General features: G+C 27.4%; 3 protein-coding genes across 17 annotated transcripts; 1 reads left to right on the top strand and 2 right to left on the bottom strand.

The window, feature by feature from the left end:
* Window positions 1-63: 63 nt before the first annotated feature.
* LOC106793121 (inactive dipeptidyl peptidase 10) lies at window positions 64-7,376 on the bottom strand. 3 transcript variants are annotated; one of them, XM_014759777.1, is made up of 16 exons: window positions 7,116-7,376; window positions 5,734-5,892; window positions 5,507-5,659; window positions 5,278-5,405; window positions 4,977-5,188; window positions 4,726-4,889; window positions 4,418-4,521; window positions 4,191-4,311; window positions 3,878-4,113; window positions 3,500-3,801; window positions 2,304-2,473; window positions 2,097-2,239; window positions 1,830-2,024; window positions 1,581-1,741; window positions 1,164-1,375; window positions 64-275 (listed from the first exon to the last, which is right to left on the bottom strand). In XM_014759777.1, exons 1-16 carry the CDS (start codon window positions 7,146-7,148, stop codon window positions 132-134), a joined length of 2,637 nt encoding a protein of 878 aa, XP_014615263.1. In that variant the 5' UTR covers window positions 7,149-7,376; the 3' UTR covers window positions 64-131. The 3 variants fall into 3 exon arrangements, with proteins under 3 accessions (XP_014615263.1, XP_014615262.1, XP_014615264.1); XM_014759776.1 differs by having other exon boundaries at window positions 5,734-5,895; window positions 7,116-7,375; XM_014759778.1 differs by lacking the exon at window positions 64-275 and adding an exon at window positions 968-1,056 and having other exon boundaries at window positions 5,734-5,895.
* A 1,166-nt stretch (window positions 7,377-8,542) lies between these two features.
* LOC106793075 (protein C10) lies at window positions 8,543-9,517 on the top strand. The gene is made up of 3 exons (XM_014759687.1): window positions 8,543-8,772; window positions 8,845-9,021; window positions 9,096-9,517. Exons 1-3 carry the CDS (start codon window positions 8,730-8,732, stop codon window positions 9,224-9,226), a joined length of 351 nt encoding a protein of 116 aa, XP_014615173.1. The 5' UTR covers window positions 8,543-8,729; the 3' UTR covers window positions 9,227-9,517.
* A 1,585-nt stretch (window positions 9,518-11,102) lies between these two features.
* On the bottom strand, window positions 11,103-19,606 carry LOC106793134 (epsin-2). 13 transcript variants are annotated; one of them, XM_014759807.1, is made up of 16 exons: window positions 19,462-19,605; window positions 17,990-18,039; window positions 16,511-16,626; window positions 15,339-15,431; window positions 14,974-15,232; window positions 14,669-14,868; window positions 14,534-14,579; window positions 14,177-14,339; window positions 13,964-14,093; window positions 13,644-13,676; window positions 13,436-13,523; window positions 13,239-13,360; window positions 12,870-13,164; window positions 12,621-12,797; window positions 12,433-12,453; window positions 11,103-11,971 (listed from the first exon to the last, which is right to left on the bottom strand). In XM_014759807.1, the coding sequence occupies exons 3-15, from the start codon at window positions 16,532-16,534 to the stop codon at window positions 12,437-12,439; spliced, it is 1,647 nt and encodes a 548-aa protein (XP_014615293.1). In that variant the 5' UTR covers window positions 16,535-16,626; window positions 17,990-18,039; window positions 19,462-19,605; the 3' UTR covers window positions 11,103-11,971; window positions 12,433-12,436. The 13 variants fall into 13 exon arrangements, with proteins under 13 accessions (XP_014615293.1, XP_014615281.1, XP_014615282.1 ...); XM_014759795.1 differs by lacking the exon at window positions 12,433-12,453; XM_014759796.1 differs by lacking the exon at window positions 12,433-12,453 and having other exon boundaries at window positions 16,511-16,621.
* Between the last annotated feature and the right edge of the window lie 13 nt (window positions 19,607-19,619).

Raw genomic sequence — 19,619 nt, 5'->3', positions numbered from 1 at the left:
TTTTCTTCTGTAATTATTCTGCCGAACTGAACAGATTTAGGAAAATGTATGTATATAGATTGCACATGTCATTTCTTTTTTTTTTTTTTTATACAACTTATCATGTAAGTACCTATGTATATTTCTTTTTTTTAAGCACCGGAACCACCACTGCCAAGTCCCGCTTTCGTATCTGAAGGTATTTGCTTTTGGAAGCAGTCTTCCAAAAACTGAGCCATGGATAAGTATAAGTGTTTTTTTACGCCCGTTAAAGTATGACTCACATCTGGATACACCTAATGTAGTAAAGAAAAAGACAAAATAACAGAACATTTTGTACATTTGGATTTAAATTTTAGATACGTCAACTTATGTATATCACACGTAACAAAGTATAGAGTATGTAATGAAAAATAATTTTTATTCACAAATATTTTTTCATCGGTGAATAATATCTTTTCTCGAGAGCTATATCAATAGTTTATAAATAATACGTGTGATTCAAAGTAGAACGTATCTAAAGGTTAATGTTCATAGAAGTTATTTTTTAAGCGACAGCCGATATCTATTGAGTTCTTATTCAATATTATATCAATTTTATGATAAATTTAATATACATATCTATATATACAAACTTAAATACGTAATCTTTATATTTCTTTTACGATTGTCTATATAGATACAGTACGTATATTACGAAAATGTTTTGTTTTCATTTCATGTCATTTTACTATCAATTTATTGCTGATTTAGATTCCGTGATTTTATGTCAAAGCTATTGATTACATACGTAGACTTTGATTTCTATAATCACTTTAATCTCTCCTAAACACTGTTTAAAATATATAGTAATAAGTAGGTTTTCCACACATGACTCCGGCTATGTGCTTTATTACTTGTATAAAAGAAAGTTGACTGCAAAAAGCGTAACCACCATGCAATAAATATGCAATAGGCGATATTTAAAGAACTTACTTTTAAATTTTATGTATGTACATATTTGATACCCAAATATAAGAATCCACGATTTTTTCTTTCCATATCGTGTCCGATCAGCTTCTTGTTGCATTGTAATTACTGTCAATAGCAATCAGATAATCAACAGATATCGACTGGTATACGATACGAAATTATCGATGAACAAAATAAAGAATGCCTTTACAGTCGAAAGGTTGTGAGAATACCTGTTGTCGAAAGAGAATGGCCTTTTTCGCAAGGTGACGCGCAAGTGCCATGGACTGTTGAAATTGAACGTTATCGTCTGCAGTTCCGTGAACTAAATAAAACATTTTATCACGTAGATGCTCGATTTTGTTGTAAACATCGGAATCAGCGTAACCTTTGTAATTAGAAGTAACGTTTGGTAATCCCATGTATCTTTCGGCATAAGCAGAATCTGTAATAAATTTATTTACGAAACAGCGCGCCAAACTTAGTAATCTCTTATGATATACATCGATAGACATATATGATTAATTATGTTGATAGACGATAATAAATTTTCTTTATAAATAAAATAAACACATTGTCTATATTTTAATCGTAATAAAAAAAAAAAAAAAATACAAAAACAAATATTGTCGAATATTTTTTTTTTATACCGTGGAGTTTCCACGAAACGATAGGTGCCACGCTTATTCCACAATGAAAAACGTTTTGTCCGGGATGAGCTAGAGCTAATGTTGCAACGAAACCACCATAACTCCAACCCCAAACTGCGACGCACCGTTTGTCTATAAAGTGTAACGAATCTCTCAAATATCTAAAACAGAGATTTGTGAAAAAATACATTTAAGAAAAATGATAAAAGTATTTTTTGCAAAAATTAGATATAAAAGTTCGAAACCTACTCCGTAACTTCTAATTGATCAGCTACTTCGGCAGTACCAAGCTTATAATAAACTTCATGAAGTAGTTTGTATCCTTGACCGCCGCTACCTCGACCATCTATCTGGGCCACGATAATACCCTTATAACTGGCTAAATATGTATTCCAGTCGATTTTAAACATTTCCGTCACCAACTGAGATCCTGGTGCTCCATGTCTACACATTTATAAATACAAATATATCGGCATGCGATACTATTTATTCTTTAAGCTTATTTGATATACATACACCTGTACAACTAGAGGATAACGCGTGATTTCGTCTTCTCGCAAACCAGGTGGTAAATGTAATCTTACTTGTGCGTTGTAACCACCACTTATCTGTACCGGGAACGTTTTCACTTGTGGAAGAGCGATCTTAGATATTTTTTCCTAATAAAAATATTTATATATAGTCGGTAAATATTAATAAAGAACAATAATAGAGAACACTAACACGTAACACTGTGTTATTCTGTAGAACACTCAACAATCGTGGCATTGGCGTATCAGTTTTATAAAGTGAGATCGTAGGTATCCCAGGACCAAGACATTCTAGAACGAAGTAGTCCAATCCATAAGACGGAAAAATGGCGTGATGATATTGACAAGGTGGTTCCTCTGAATCTGAAAAAATATACGTGAAATAATATTAATTTGATTTAATTCGTTTCGATATTTAACTTGCGTTTTTATGCATAACTATTCGGGACTGGCTTCGTCGCTTCCCTCTTAAGAAAAGGAATCCTACTATACTTATAGATCACGCACTGACACGAAATAGAAAATAGATAGGAAAAGAAATTGAATAGTAATAGTGCAATAAAAATTGAATTTTATACATATATTTATGGACTGTCATAAGCAAGAAGTGCGATTGCTCCTTAATTAGAATAGTAGTCTGCATTCTTTTATTCCACTATTCGATGCATTATAGAGCAGCTTACCCATCATTCAAAATATTCCAGATGTTCGAAGCATGCTAATGTAGAATATATTGGGTGTACCGCAGCTAGTATGTCAGCTTCAAATGGCGGATTCCTGAGATAAAAATCCTTAAAAAAGGGTTGTATACAGTGGATGAAAAATCAACAATTATCGTGACATAAATAATCAAAAACCAATAAATCGGGGTAGAAGCATTCATGCAAAGTAGTATGCAAGAGTGGAAGAGCAGTATTGTTGTTCTATTGAATATGTTTGGTAAGTATATTCAGTTGAGAATTTATACAAATAATACAAAATAAAAAAAAACCAAACTTACTTTTAATTGATATTCGTATGAAACTATTGTGTAATTGCTATTAATAAATTATGTTAATAATTAATTAAAAGGTATTTGTATAATAAATGAAATAAATAATAAAAAAGAAGGGGACTAGGATGATTAAAAAAAATGTATATAATTAATAATCGTGTGAAGTGATACACCCTGTATATTCTATATGTCCGTGGATATATGTTATGTGTAAATGTGCAGCAGAGTACTAACTATGATAGTTAATTCTACCTTTCCATATAACTGAAATTACTTCTATAATTAACATTAGAAAAATGCATGACAATTATTGAAGAATACAATACACTGTGATAATGAAGAAATAGTATAGAACGCACGCGTTATGAAAATCGCAACAAGTGTTGTTTACTCACTAGAAGCGTGCGAAGTTTTTGATTTCTGCTTTTTCGCTTTTTCTTTTGCACGTCGCTGTTCCTTATCTTCGGGACTTTCCGTTTGTACATCATATTCCTCGTGAAAATTATTTCCCATCCATCCATTACGACGATCCGAAAATGTTGTGTGATAGCTGCTTTGATCGTTATTTATTTTAGTAGATTGAGCGTTACACGTGATGCAAATTGCAGGATGCGAAGAAGCATCCTGAGGTATAAGTGAACTGACCCGATATAAGTGTCTTTGTCCAGGACGCATTGGTGGTATACCTATGAAATATCTGAAAGAATTTAGTAGATTTTAAATTATTTTAAATGTGTAGCTACTAATATATTCCAAACTCTTCGTTCACATACATGGTATTGTTGACTTTATTCCATCCTAATATTTTAACAACTTCTAATCGTCCATGTGTCAAGGATGTCTGTATCTTTCGAAGCACATTTACTAATACAATATGCTTAAAAGATCCAGCATGTCCATCTGATACAGGACTGATCGATATGTAACTGGTGCCATTAGCTGAGAACAGTGGTGCCTCTGGTGGTGTATCAACCCATCCGTGTTCATCACTATTTATTCTTTGTATCTCCTATCAAAATATTGTATTATTTAGAAATATATGTTAAGTTTATTTTAATATTAAATACAATTTAAATAGTTACAAACCTGACAATGCCACATAGGACTTTTACAAATTGTTACGACTGAGAGATTTTGAGTTCTGGTTAACCACGATATACAAACTTCCGTTAATGATACCCAGGAAGCAGTAGTAAAATAATGATCTCTATAATAAATGAAATGAAGTATTACAATGTGTTATATAAATGTTATGAAAAAAGCTGTATAAAATTTATACAAAATTTGTCTAAACCGCTGATAAGTAAACTCACACGTGTTCGATGACAGGGGGTGGTTTTACTACTTTCGTATGAATATTCTTTGGATCAGCAAGATCAGCGACGTATAAATGCACGAAAGGATTTGGAGTTCCTGGCTACAAAATATTATTTTATTCTATTTGCATTTTCACGGTTTATAATGTAACAAGAATATTTCGCAAAAAGAAGGGCATGTGTAATAATAATTATAAAAAAAAAATGTTAATTAATTCGATATAAAATATTTTAATACAAAAATTATTGTAACGTTGCTATTAAGAAATGATGCATACTTCAACTCTTGAAGAAGATTAATATACCTTAGGATATCTCAAAGATCGTATATCAGGATACAAAGCCCTGTTTTCTTCTCCAAACCAAGGAATATGCATTTCTTCAACTACCGAATCATTAAATGATGCATAAAGCATCATATGACCATCGGGTGACATCCAGATTGCTTCGGCGCTATGTAAAATCTCTTCTGTAAATAGACATTGAAATTCTCCGTTTATAAAAATCAAAATTGGCATGAACACTTTATGATTAGATTAAATGAAAGAAGATTTGCCTTCGTATAACCAATCTGGTAGACCATTAGATAGAATTCCAGGTACTGCAGTATCAGTTACGCGATAACCTATGTTACTCAAAGGACCCGTTCTATAATAAATATCATAATCTTGTACCATAACGAGTCCATGGCCACGAGGTGTCCATTTAGCTAACAGCAGATAAGGATGAACCTCCTTTTCAGGATAAGGTGTCAATGGTATTGTATCTCTGTAATCAGAGAGTCCTTGATAATTTTTCGATCAAATTATAATTATAATAATGTAGGGACGTGTAATATATATATAACTCATACTAACTGTGTGTTCACGTCATAGACTATATATTGAGCTAAATAAGAATATCTAAATAATTTTTTCATATTTTGAGCAAGTAACAAGTATTTGTGGTCCGGTGATAGCGAGAATTTGGCAGGATTTAATCTTCTCTGTAATGTAAGTGTTTAACAATAAAAAACAAATAATTTATATAAATATATATTTGATTTTATTTATAATGATAATATTTTAATTTTTCATTGAAACTTACAAATGTTTCCTTTGACATCAAACTACGCGATGTTAAATTCGCATCAGATGCATCCAATAAAGAAATACCACCTGAAAAATCCCTATAGCATATATGACGATTGCTCACCCAGGATCCATTAAAGAGCAACGGAGACAATTCACCCGAAAGTAGCTATAAAATAATAATTTAAGATTTTATAAATATTATTCTATACGATCATTAATACAAATAAACGGATATACAACCTCGGAGAGTTGTAAACGTGTACCGCGAACTCTGGGCCCTTCATCAGGTGGTGTGAGTAAAGCAACTGATGTGACAATAAGGGCTAAAACCGCAACGATCACGAGCAAAGCTATTAAAATCCCACGCCAGTTCCTTTGATTTGGATTAGCCGACACTAGCTCCTATGACAAAGGCTCTTACTAATATTTCTATTGTTAAACGAAAGAGAAAGAGAGAGAGAGAGAGAGAGAAAATTTACACGAGTATAACACACACACATACATAATCAGAGATGTTAATAATATTTTATTTGAAATATTAAAAATAAATATTTACACACACATTTGTTTAACTAATTTTTTAAAATATTGTTTTATAATGTCAAGGAAATTTTTAAAAATTATTCATATTAAATATAGAAGTAGACAAAAGAGGTAGACAATTATAGCTTTATTGATTTATTGCTTACGTACTAACAGGTGTGATTGCGGTTCGTATTTTTCGAGAAAATAATAAATATATAATATAATATTCATAAGGAAAACTAATATATGAAGTTAGAGTTCAGTCGAGTTTAGTATGTATGTTAGTCAGCTGCTGTAGCTTAATCGATAGAAGAAGGGCCAGTACAGAATTGTACGTCAGTCAACTCACGCATAAATGTTCACTTGCTGTCATCACAGAGAACATGGAATTTTGGAAAAATTATTTTCAAGTATAAAATTTTAAATTTGAACGAAATGTATCGAATGAAAATTCAAATTTTTCTTGTTTTTAAAAATTTTTATATTAATATAAAAATATAATTTAAATTAGTTTATATTATATTAAATCAATCTTGATTCATCTATACTAAAAGTTTAAATAATCGAGTAATTTTTTTTCTTACAAAATCTTTTTCATTTATACTTTTCATCATAGATATATGTATGTTTAGATATATGCATGTGTATTTATATTCGTGTATTTATAATTATTTTAAAAGATCAGAACGAGTGTGACCTGATGAAACGAATCCATTTAGATTTTACATTAAGATTTTATTCATCACACACACAACTCCATTGAATTCTTTTACTAATTGTAAAATATTTGACTTTTAGCGCGATCTGTTTTATTATTAAAAAACAATTATTTATATATAATAAATATGAAATAATGCCAAATATTCTTGATTCTCTACGTAGGGTAACATTAATTATAAAAATGTAAATTGTTTAATTTTGCTGTAATAAAAAATTATTTGAAGCTCAATAACGTTATTATAATATCAAAAATCGCAAATGTCTCTTATCTTATCGAAAGTTTGGTAACATTAGTTTTGAATGATACTGACGATCATTGAAATGAAGCAATGAGAAAATAATTAAATGAGAGTACTTAATTTAAGATAATTAATTACCTCATCGTCGTAAATATTATCGTGATCTGCCATTAGGAAAGTAGCTCTTGTCTCTCACGTCCACTTCAAAGAGATCAACAGGACAGAGCGATGCTCCTCCTTTATCTTTCGTAAACTTCTGAAATCATTATCAATTGAAAGGCAAACCGGATGATTTTACCTGTTAAAAACACACAGAAGTACACTTTCGTATTTCTCCGTTCCACTTGCAATGTGTGGACCTTTGGCACTGAGGGAAAATCTCTCGGATGGTCTGGATGCTGCAAGGGTGGAGTTTGCGCGATGCAATACCTGCGCTCTGATGTAAACGAGATAATTCAATGAATTGAAAAATATCCGAAGACTTTTGCAATTTTTATATATATATTCCCTCTAAATTTTCCCAAAGGATTATCCGAATTTTGAACAAAATATATCGAAAATAAAAAATATTATTCAATATTATTATAGAATCGTTGATCTTGTATTGATAAATTTAAAAAGACTCTGATTAATTCAGAGAAAATATTATATTAAATAATGTAAATAATAAAATCAATAAAATGTATTATTAAAACATGCAAGGTTAAATATTATATACTTTACCGTTATATTATTATGAATTTAGAAAAGAATGATTAAATCGAACATTTTTTTTTCATATTTTACTTTTAAAATTAAATTAAATTTAAATAAAATGTAGAAACATTCATTCTCTTCAAAATTCTATGTTTGTCACTGATTCGAGTACTACTTGCGATAGAATCCGTATGCAAAGAAATGAGGTCATTCAGTGCTGCAATTAACTAGCATAGTATGTGCATCTATATTATATATATATATTTTTTATATATGCATAAATCATATAGAATACCAATAAATAACAAAAATATATATCATTTTTAGATATCTATTATCTTCAATTAAATTCAATATAAATGCAATTCTTGTTTTACTTATGTTTGTACGAAAAGACTACAGGATCAACACACATACACATGTATTTTGCGGAATATTTATCGGTAAGTGATCTTTATATTATATATACACTATAATATAATATTACTCGCATATATATTATTTTGTATCGATTTATAAAGTATACAAAATCAATGAACATTTTAATTTAAAAATACAGATAATCTTTTGAAGAATAAAAGAAGAAAAAGAAGTGTAAATTTAAAAAATTTATACTCGAATCAATAAATTATAATTAAATCTCTCTTCTAAATTGTTAATATTACATTTTTGTTTTTAAAATATTGATTTACCTTAATATTTAGGAATGACAAAGAATAAGAAAAGAACTGAACAATTAAATGAAAAAAATATAGCATAATATTTTACAGATTTTTTAATTTCGAAAAAATTGTTAAAATGAATGTAAAAATTTGAATATAGAGGTCGTTAATATGTCCATATTATCAAATTGAACAATGTTGCCGACTGTAGATAATTTTTCACATTACCTGTACCAAAAAATACAGAAGTGCATCAAAGTTGTACGTGTTAGTAGCCTATTTTCTTGGAAAACAGTTTGCAAGGATATTTACTTCTTTGCTATTATTTATACAGTGAATTGTAAATGTTTATTTAGGAAGTATAGAATATATGAAACATATTTGTTAATTTTTCATGATGACAAGTATACCTGATTTCACAGTAGAAACTGCTAAAGGTATTTAAATATTATAACTAATTTTAATAATACAAATATTTTAATATTTTATTTGTTTATTTTTTATTGCAGCTGCGTTGACTGATATTTTAGCAGCTTTAAATGCGCCACAAAATATTCAAAAAATTGCAGAAGTAAAAGAGAATTCTGGCAATGAAATGTTAAAAATGATGCAGTTTGTTTTTCCAATTGTAGTTCAAATACAAATGGACGTTATTAAAAATTATGGATTTTTAGAAGGACGAGAAGGTTTGTTGTCAAAAATATTTTGACTAATAATAGATAATATATAAATATATTATTTATCATATTCTTGTATATAGGTACTGTACAATTTGCTCAATTAATTAGAAAATTAGAACGAGAAGATCCTGAAGTAGCACAATTACATAGCCAAGTAAAATCTCATTTTCTGCCACCAATAACAAATTCTTCTGTGGAAGCTTCTCTTTAAAATATTTTAATTGTGCAATATCAAACAGAATTACATCTGTTCATTGATTTCATATATAAATTGTTTATAAAAAAAATAATACTTATAATGAATTTATAAAAGTTACCTGAAGTATTATGATATTGCATGTATTGTTTTTGTTTTATTTAATACTTTTTAAATATATAACATTATTGTTAAATTAAATTGACATGCAAATATGAAGTTCTTATTAAAAATTGAATAGAAATTTTTTGTGAAGAAAATAGGAAAAAATGTTGAAATTATATATTTATTGAGAAAACTTAAAAATTTTTACATTTATTCATTTTATAGTATTAATAATATAATAATCTACTAAAAAATATATAATATATATTTTTTTAATAAGTTTTCTTTGAAGTTATTTGAACTTACAGTAGCTCTAAAACTGAAAAGTAATCCAGTGTTCGCATAAAAAATGAAGTTATATTCGAATTGTTTGATATAGCAAGACTGAAACATAAATACTTTTCATATCAAATATTATAAATTTCATCATAAATATATGAAGAAATGTAAATTATCTTATTACTATATAAAATAGATATATATATAAATGTAATAATCAAAGCAAGCCTATTCAATACAAAACATTGAATATTGTATAAAAAGAATCGTATTCTTTATTTTTTATTCCAACAAATAATTTTTAGAGCATTTTCCAAATACTTCATCTTTTCTAGCGAACTTCTGAAAAAATATATATTAAATATACAAATTCTATGGTACAAGCAAATTTGTTTAAAACTGCACGGGACTATTAAAAATTATTGACTTACTTAATATTGAATAGCACAATATTATTTAATTAACAGTCAGAAGTCTGTGCAACATGCAAGTATTTCTGACTTATTTAAAATAAGTCACTTATAATGTAATTTTTTAATTAGTATACTTTGCCAATTTGTAATATACAGTTTTAATAAAAATATGTATCTTTGTGTAAAAATCCGAATATGTCTTATTGTAGTTTTTGAAAAAGAAATGCCAAGTTCACACAAAGGAGGAATGCCATCTTTAAAAGTATATTGAATTAATATTCAATTAATATCATACAAGAGAAAAACAATCTATAACTATATACAGATATTAATAAGAACATTTTCACATTTAATCTCTTATTAAAATTAAATAACAATATTGAATTCACTATATATTACTGTGACGCAACTAAATTATTATAAGAAAAATAAATAATATTTTTAATGCAACTCAGCAAATTCTTCTGCAAAAACATATGAGATTAAGTATTAAAAAAAACTTTCACATTAATATTAATGATAATATTAATATAGAGCTTTTAAGAAAAAAAATTTGATCGTGGAACGGTATAGCATAACATATTTATAATTTGTTTTACATGAATTAAGGTACAACAGTAAATATTTTAATACATAAGAAAACGCAAATTGCATCACATCGTAAGACAAATAAATGAATAAATATATATACTCTCATCTTAACAAATTTGCAAATTCTTGCAGTTATAAAATTGCCTGACAATTTAATCATCATCTGCAACTGGTTGCTGAAACGTTTTACTTTTAATAGCAGTGATTAATTTTAATTTTTGTAAAACTACTTTGCACAAAACAGATGTATGCCATTATCATCATATTAAAATCATAAACAGTATATTTTACGTGTATATTTAGTCAATAATTAAGGTGTATAAAGTTGGAAAATATAAAAACCGATTTATATTACCAAGATTACAGAACATGATGATCATTCAATTATTTGTAACATGTACTGTGTAAAGTATTAGACATTGTACAAAATTATTAGCACACGGCTGATCATATTTAACAACAAATGCGCACACATCTTTTTAACACAGGCACTATTTGTATTCTTGATTTTTCTTATTGCTAAAAAGCAAGCCATAATATGAATTTTGTAGATCATAATCCATATAACATTCAAGACTGGCTTAAACTGAACCCTGTTCGATATAATCTATTTTTGCAAATTACGATTACAGTCTCACGATCTCATTTACTATAGAAAACACGTATATAAATACAAAATAAATGAAATGATCTCGATATCATTATTATTTTACATCTTTACCGAAAGAATATATCGGTGAGTAATCTTTGTCTGAGAATGGATTCATACTTAAAAAATATTCTATATATGAAAAGAGTATGTATAAAATCTAGTTGTTACCTTGGGAGCTTTTAAGCGTTTCAAGCTAAAATGTTATATTTTGTTTTTCCTAAGACTCAAAATATTTTGTGAAATAGTATATCAAATGATATAACTGCAATAAAATCATTTATAACTAAGTTAGTTAGTTATACGAAATGCTATGGAAAGCATTATGAATAAATATAAACAGTAATAATAAAAAAATTTTCAATAATTAGTTTTTTTACTTAAAACATTTTGATAACATGATAATAGCTTTAATTATTAACAATAAAATTGTTTTTATTACTCGCTCCTTCTATATTCTGCATCTGCAACTCAAATCATAATTTACTCTAAATTTAAACTTATACCGTACAGGGTTACTAATAAAATCTCAAATACTATTATATTCGCTGTAGTAATAGCGGTTTCAGCTAACTTTTCAATAATTTTCATCAGGCTACGATAAAAATGGATTAGCTTTAGCATTAGTATTTACAGCCCAAGGGTCCTGTCGAATCTGGTTAGTTGGAGCATGAGATGATGCTGCTGTTGTCGCAAATGGATTCGCTGAATATGATATGGGCACTGTAATTAGATCATATTAGATGAAAATATAAGATATTAATACAAATAAAATATGATAGATTCCTATGATACTAACATTTACTACAGAATTAAGATTGATAAGTATAGAATTTGAAGCATTACATATTAGCTTTTTATTAATAATTTTAAATATTATCAATGTGTGCTTTGTAGTATAAATTAATATTTATAACACTTTCAAGTCTGCTAATATAAATTAGTATTACATGATAAATAAAACATTGGTTTCATAAAAAATGCATGCAAAAAAATCATCGATTATTGTTCGATTACAAAATAAATTGAATTCTTAAAAACCCAAGGAAATTGAAATTCGCAAAAGTTTTTATCTACAAAATTGTATAAATCATAAAAATGCAAACATAGTAAACTCATATTAACATGATAACAAACTTGAATCATGCACTCGTGCGATCATTCGTCAGTTTGTTAATACTCACGAATTTAGTTCCAATGAAATGCTATTTTGCAGACATAGAATGTGTTATGAAGTAAAATATTAATTTTTCATGATTTCAATTACCTGAAAGGATATTTGTGTATGCATTATAATAAAAGCAATATTAGGAATAATTTTAAAGGAACACGTTCGTGAATTATTATTCACATTGTTTAAATATGGTATTACCTGTTGGTGTTGGAGTAACTGTTTTAATTGTAGAAGTGCTGACAAGATTATCCAAGTTTACAAGAGCAGAATTTTCACCAAGAAACGATTGTGGCGTCTTTTTAATTGCACCAGTGCTCTGAGGTAAAGATTCACCTATACCACTTAAATCAAATGGATCTGAAGATAATGTAGTCCCTGAAATATATGTCATACATTACAAAAATGTGAACATTATTTACAATGTCAATAATATAATTATATAATTACCATTGTTTGTAGCTTGTGAACCACCTCCAAGTTTGTTCCTCTGACTGATTACATCAAATTCATCAAGCTCGCTCAATGGACTTGTAGCCGAACTACCATGCGTTTGAGAAGGAAAATTGCTAAAAGTAGAGCCAGGATCCTTAAAGCCGTTGCTCATAGTACCGAAGGCAGCATTTGCGGGATTTGGTAAATTAAAACCGATGTTTTGTGGTGATTGCGCCGTAAAACCAATATTTTGTGTTAAAGTTGGATTATTGAAGGTTGGAGATGAAGATAATATTTTATCTTGGCGAACCTAAATATCATTTTATAGTTATTTAATAAAATAATACTGTTTTCTATGATAATTAAAAAGTAATGAAGTATTACTTCAATTTTAGATGCCTCAGGTTCATTGGCAATTGGTGCTGGTGACCAAGGATCTGCCGAACGAGGAGTAACTACTGCTGATGGAGATGGAGCAGGTGCTTTCCATGGATCGTTAACAACAGCTAAAATGAATAATCATAATAGCTAATCAATAATATAAATATAAAATAAAAATCAATATATTATCAAAAACTTACCCTGCTTTTGAGATGTGACAGGAGCCCATGGATCTATTGCAGGTGAATTATTGCTTGTTGTTGGTATACTCCAAGGATCATTTTGAGTCTATAAAATCAAATGAAAACAAATAATAATCTTTTTTTTTTATTCTTTTATTTATTTTTTTTATTTTTTTTTATGTATTAAAATCTACTACATCAGTCTATTTATTTTCGTAAAACGTACCTTACATTTACGAAATTGAGACAAATCCAAGGACTGATGTGCAACATGCAAAAATTAAGTGATTTGCATTACCATGCAATAAAGATATATACATATATAACGTGAACTCAAGTTAATGTATTTAAATAATAAGTAAACTATATACATAAAATTTTTATGATATAGGAAGCAATTACTTGGTTCTATACCACAATCAAACATAATTCAACTGAAAAAAACAAACTTATCTGGGAAACTTAACTTTAATAAATATCACTTTTCTTTTTAAATAAATGAATAGTGCTTTATAGTACTATAGTATGTATAATATAATGAAATACCTGAGGTCTTGGAGGTGGAGCTGTAACTGGAATACTCCAAGGATCATTCTGCGCAGAAGAGCCACTTGCTTCACCTAGATTTACATCTAGCAAATCAAGCATATGACTTTGCTTTTCAGTTTGTGGTGCTCTAAAAATGACGAATGTTATTTTATAAAATATTTTCTTTTTCATATATACAACATAAACATTTAATAAATTATTTACACATACTTGAAATCCTGCTGGCTTTGACTTAGTGCTAATTGTAGTCGAACGTCATCACTTCGCCGTCGTTGTTCCTCTTGTTCTGCTTCTTCTCTTGACATAGCAAGTGCTAGCTGCAGTTGTAGTTCTTCTTCACCCACTGTTTGCGGTCTAGCTGCTTCTAATTCAGCTATTTTAGAGATATCCAAATTTTGTTATATAGATATGTATAGAATTTAATAAATTTTTTATCTTTTATGAAATTTAATAAAGAAGAAAAATATCTATAACGATCCTTTGAAAACTTCTTTAATAAAATTAACTTTAAATTCAACAAAATTGAATCCAAAATATAATTTATGACTAATACAAATTTCCCCTTACGTCGTGATGCTGATTCGGTCAAATTGCAAGGCTCCCAATCTTGAAACTGAAACAATATATTATTATACATTTATTTGTTTATTTATTTATTTATCATTGTAAAATCATAATAATTTAAATTTAAGTGAAACTTACATCGCTGCTTACAGGTGACATTGTATCTAAACCATCACTTCCAAAACCACTAACTGTTTGAGCAAATCTCTCTTTGGCCTTCAATGCTCTAGCTCTTTCATTTTTTAATCTTTCATCATCTTTTAATAAGGCCACCAACTGTTTTGCTTTCTCTCGCACATTAATACCTTGATCTTTATGTCCTTCCATATGTTGGAAATCTTTTAAGAAAATATATAAAATTATCAATTATTCAAATATAAAAACAAAATTAATAAAGTTGAACTAAATAACTATATAATAATTGTTTTTTTTTGTATGATTACCTTTCAACGTTTGAATGGCAAAAATATTTTCCTTACATTGTTGTGCAACTTTTTCTGTACCAGTTTTTATAAGGTACTCTAAAAGTACCAAAGCTTTGTAAACATGTCTCCAATTTTTACCATGGTCATTAAGTCTTTTCCATAACATTTGCATAATTTCAGTAAAGGCCACAACATTATATGTCAAATCAGCTATTTCTGCCATAAGAGTACTGCTTGGACCCCAAGGATCATTACTGGTAGCTTTTCTTACGGCTTTCTGTAAAGTAAATAACACGACCCATATTGATATCAATTAATCTGTTGACATGATATAACATTAACTATTAAATATTAAGAAAAGTAAGATAAAAGCAACAAATTACCTGTGCACTGCTATAATTATGAGCAAGATTTACAATATCTCGCCTAATACCAGCTAAGTTCATTTGCATGACATCCTGGCCTTGTCTTCTCATCTAAAAATTAGTATTATTGCTTACTAATTAATAATAAAATTTATGATTTTTCGAATAGCCTATACTTATTATTACATCTTCATGAATTTGTAAGTAAGTGGTAGTTATATGTCTGTAAATCTAGATACAAATTTATGTAGAAATATAATTAAAAAACAATTTAATATAAATAAAATAAAAATATAATCTATGAAATATAAAAATATTATTATATATGTATATACAAGAGAGAGAGTTATGCGAATTATACATGTATATACATATATTTTGTAAAATAAAGAAGGCTGTGATTATATTAAATATGCACAAACAATTTGTTAAAAGATATAAAACTGTTGATAATAAATATGGACATTTGTTATATATAAAAGTCATGCTGGTAAATAAAGAAAAATTAAGCTTAAAATTAATTAAAATATTTATACCTTACAAAATTAAGGTTATATAAAGCATTACCACCTACATAATATTATACAATAGAAGTTACATTTGTTCAACATATTTCTATAACAATTTAGTTCAGTTAGGAGTAAGATAGGCAAATTAAATAAATTTTAGGAGATTTTTAAATATAATAAGCTTAAAATAGTTTAACAAAATACTTTCTATATCAGATACGAAATAATACAAAAACCTAACAAATAAAACTAAAATGTATGTGTCGTATAAATATAGTAATTGTCATACAATATTTTTTAAATAATGCCTTATTAAACAGCTTTCATTCGAAAAACTTAATAATTAGTAACTAGATCAGTATTATTATAATCCTTTTACATAGAAATAATATTCAATGCAATAGTAACTTGCATAATTTATAAATTAATTATCTACTCTTATTATTTATCATATAACATCAAAATTATATACTGGACATTAAAAAACAGATCACAATACCTTGTAAGAATACCTTTAACTAATAAAGTATAAATATCATTGTTTATTATTCATATGGGCATTTATAATAAGCTAAAAATATCTCAGATATATTCTTACTAATTATTTAAATTCATATTGCACTGATTGTTAAAGTGCGAACACTTGTTAAATCAATGATTAAAACTGTTTCAAAAATTTACCTTTTGCATAGCCATTGTTGGCATGTCAAGTTTCGCCGCTGGTGTTGATGAAACTACGTCTTGTCCAGAAATATAGAAAACTCCCAATATTCTCCAAATCAGAATAAAACCCTAAACTATCAGATGACTTCGTAAATAAATATGACATTATTTAATACATAAATTGTATTTCACAAGCAATCCAATGTTATTCCATATTTAAACACTTGAAGAAGTAATAATATATTCGTATCTTTGATTTTAAATAAGAAATAATTATTATGCAAATAAATATTGCAGATAAAATTAAATGTCTCCTACTCCATTATACTGAACATCATAAATAAAAATAAGTATAATAATGAGAAATATATATATTGAACAAATATACTTTATGATCGTGCATTTCCTGAAAAAAGCATTAGAAAAAAGAAATAATATACAAATAAAGAAGAATTTAGTTTCTAATTAAGAAACAGCATTTTATATTACTTATTCCTATTAGCATTAAATTTTGCAAATTTTAAATAGGCACCACACATATCCTATGTTTATTAATATATTAAGTGTAAATTATAGCTGCAAGTATATACATTCTGGCTTTATTTTATATAAAATATATCATCTACATTCAATAGAAATACGTATCAACTGGTCAGATAAATTTGTTTGTACTACATACATAATCTCTCCACTATAATACTATAGTATAATTAAATAAATATAGGAAAAATATTTTTAAAAAATGCTTAATATATTATAATAAAATATGACACATGCTATAACAATACTCTAACATGAGTAAATATTTCTCTCATTATAATAAAATAAATAGAATACATTTAAAAATAATCAAACAGGACCATTTTTGCTATCTCTACTGATCAACAAAAGAATAATTAAAAATTTTCTTTTGCATAACAATAAATTTACAAGAAATTGTATATATATAGATATATACACATATTGTAGTTTTCAATAAATGTTAAATATTTGGAATAACATTTGAAGCGATTATGCAAATGTAGTATTGTATACCGCTTATTATAAAAATGATTAATTTTGTTCTAGTAATTTTTAAGACATACAATCTAAATTATATTGCCACGATTGTCAACGATATAATTTAATTAATGTTATAGCAATCGTATAAGTTATATCATGTTATTCACGCAGTCAGAATTTTAGGTAAAATTATATATTTAGATAGACCAATTTATAAATATATTACAAATGACAAATATAAGCATATATAAATTTTGTAAAAATATTCAAATTTCAATTATACGCGTAATAACATTTAATTTTATAAACTGTTTACCAATACGAAAGCTTTTCAACTTATGTTAACAGCATGAAAACTTACTTAATTCCTTGATAGATTGTATATTTAGTAGAGATAGAAAATAAATCAGTATATCACCAGCCCCTGTTTTTATTACGAAGAAGCTAACTAACTTACATTCAAACTATTATTTTTGTAATTAAAAATTTACTTACATTGATAGGATAATTAAATTAGACTGTTCCGTTATAAAACTGCTCCCTTTCTGAAATAAGACAAATTTGTTATCAATTATGAGTTACAGTTGTTTCCATCTTATCTTATCTTTTAAACTACCTCGTGAATGAATATTATCATCATATATATATATATATATATATATATATGTAATAAAAGATTATTGAAAAATTATGTTTTTTTTAATACATGCAATAAAAAATTATATTGTAGAAAATGCCTAAAATATAATTTTATTAACATTACATTTAATAGAACATAATATAAATTTATTTTGTTGCAGTTAAGTCAGTTGAGAAATATTTTTATCATCGTTAAGTATAAAAAACTGGACCTCAAAACTATTTTTAGGTGTTTATTAAATAGATATTCTTTTTTAATATAAGCTTTAATAAAAGTATTTTACTAAATAAATGCATGTATATATTTGTTAAACTTAAATTTGTTTAAGAATGAAGTTATGTGTGTATAACTCTTGGAAAAAAATATAAAATTACATTGGACTAGAGTTGAGATCTAATGCAAGGTTTCACGATTAAACTAACAGTATTATAAATATCGAACCATGTAAGTATTGATTGTTGTTTTATAGAGTGAATAAAAAGAAATAAATAATTCGAAATAATGATAGAATGTGTCACGAATTGAAAAACAAATGAATGATATAATAAAATACTCAAAATCAATACAAAATAGCCAAAAAAGATTGTAGTATTCGTAATAGAATTAAATAGTTATATATGTATTTTTCCTTAAGCAATTTTTACGTTTACCTACATTTGAAGGTTATCATGCTATACCTGAAATATTAACGTTCAACGTATTTAGTATCAAATAAAAAAAAAAAAGGGTTCTTCTCTTTACAACCTGTCACTAGAAAGTGTCACTCGCGTGTTTAAATACTTCGTTCGGCTGCTACTACCGTAATTAGTGTTGATCCAATAGACTTATGAAAGCAGCAAACGTCATACAAACAGGAAACAATCCTCTATGCGTACTTCTTCAAGAAAAAACGCCATCGTTCGCGCACAATAGTCTGCTATACACTATTATTCGTGCATGATTGTAGACTGAAACACGATTTATTTCTTGTCTCTATTCGAATTTACTAGATGATTTATGAGATGCCAGATTTACTCCCCGAATGTTTCTGATTTTTTCCGAATAACAAAATTACATTTCAAACGAATACTGATATCTAATATATAACAACAACAAAAATGATGCCTCATAAAGAAAATGATTAGCTTCTTTACGAGGACTTATAGTCTATCATTATTGTTAAATGAAAGATTTAGAACAGATTAGAATAGACTGCATCAAAGAACGAACTCTACGTTCCATGATATACCACAGCCTTTGTCATTCGTGCGTGAGCAAGCACAAAATTTTCTTATTAACTTGCAAAACGAACTATTTTTTTTTTATTTCAGTGTTCGCATTCCCTCACCTTTTTGATTACTTAAAATTTAACGCAATGACAGAATTACAACTCAAATAGAGAAGAAAATAACACAATCCACTTTTATGACAAGCGCATTCACTGAATAATAATTTAGCAGTTAGGAGGCAAGATGGCGTTCCAAAATATTTCCTGAAGCTACTACA

This window comes from Polistes canadensis, unplaced genomic scaffold (genome assembly GCF_001313835.1).
Source record: "Polistes canadensis isolate GaletaPanama2010 unplaced genomic scaffold, ASM131383v1 scaffold_11, whole genome shotgun sequence".
Taxonomy (NCBI): Eukaryota; Metazoa; Arthropoda; class Insecta; order Hymenoptera; family Vespidae; genus Polistes; species Polistes canadensis.
The sequence above is the reverse complement of the archived record's forward strand: the minus strand, read 5'-3'. Positions and strand labels throughout refer to the sequence as shown.

What these genes read in the sequence shown, in the direction of transcription:
- LOC106793121 (XM_014759776.1), bottom strand. Translation starts at nt 7,148, where the DNA reads ATGGCAGATCACGATAATATTTACGACGATGAG. An exon ending in ATAATATTTACGACGATGAG is followed by an intron (nt 5,896 to 7,115) that starts GTAATTAATTAT and finishes CCTTTGTCATAG; the next exon opens with GAGCTAGTGTCGGCTAATCC. An exon ending in CGTTTCGTGGAAACTCCACG is followed by an intron (nt 1,376 to 1,580) that starts GTATAAAAAAAA and finishes AATTTATTACAG; the next exon opens with ATTCTGCTTATGCCGAAAGA.
- LOC106793075 (XM_014759687.1), top strand. Translation starts at nt 8,730, where the DNA reads ATGATGACAAGTATACCTGATTTCACAGTAGAAACTGCTAAAG. An exon ending in CACAGTAGAAACTGCTAAAG is followed by an intron (nt 8,773 to 8,844) that starts GTATTTAAATAT and finishes TTTTTATTGCAG; the next exon opens with CTGCGTTGACTGATATTTTA. An exon ending in ATTTTTAGAAGGACGAGAAG is followed by an intron (nt 9,022 to 9,095) that starts GTTTGTTGTCAA and finishes TCTTGTATATAG; the next exon opens with GTACTGTACAATTTGCTCAA.
- LOC106793134 (XM_014759795.1), bottom strand. Translation starts at nt 16,534, where the DNA reads ATGCCAACAATGGCTATGCAAAAG. An exon ending in CAACAATGGCTATGCAAAAG is followed by an intron (nt 15,432 to 16,510) that starts GTAAATTTTTGA and finishes ACTAATTTTTAG; the next exon opens with ATGAGAAGACAAGGCCAGGA. An exon ending in TGTCACATCTCAAAAGCAGG is followed by an intron (nt 13,361 to 13,435) that starts GTAAGTTTTTGA and finishes TATTCATTTTAG; the next exon opens with CTGTTGTTAACGATCCATGG.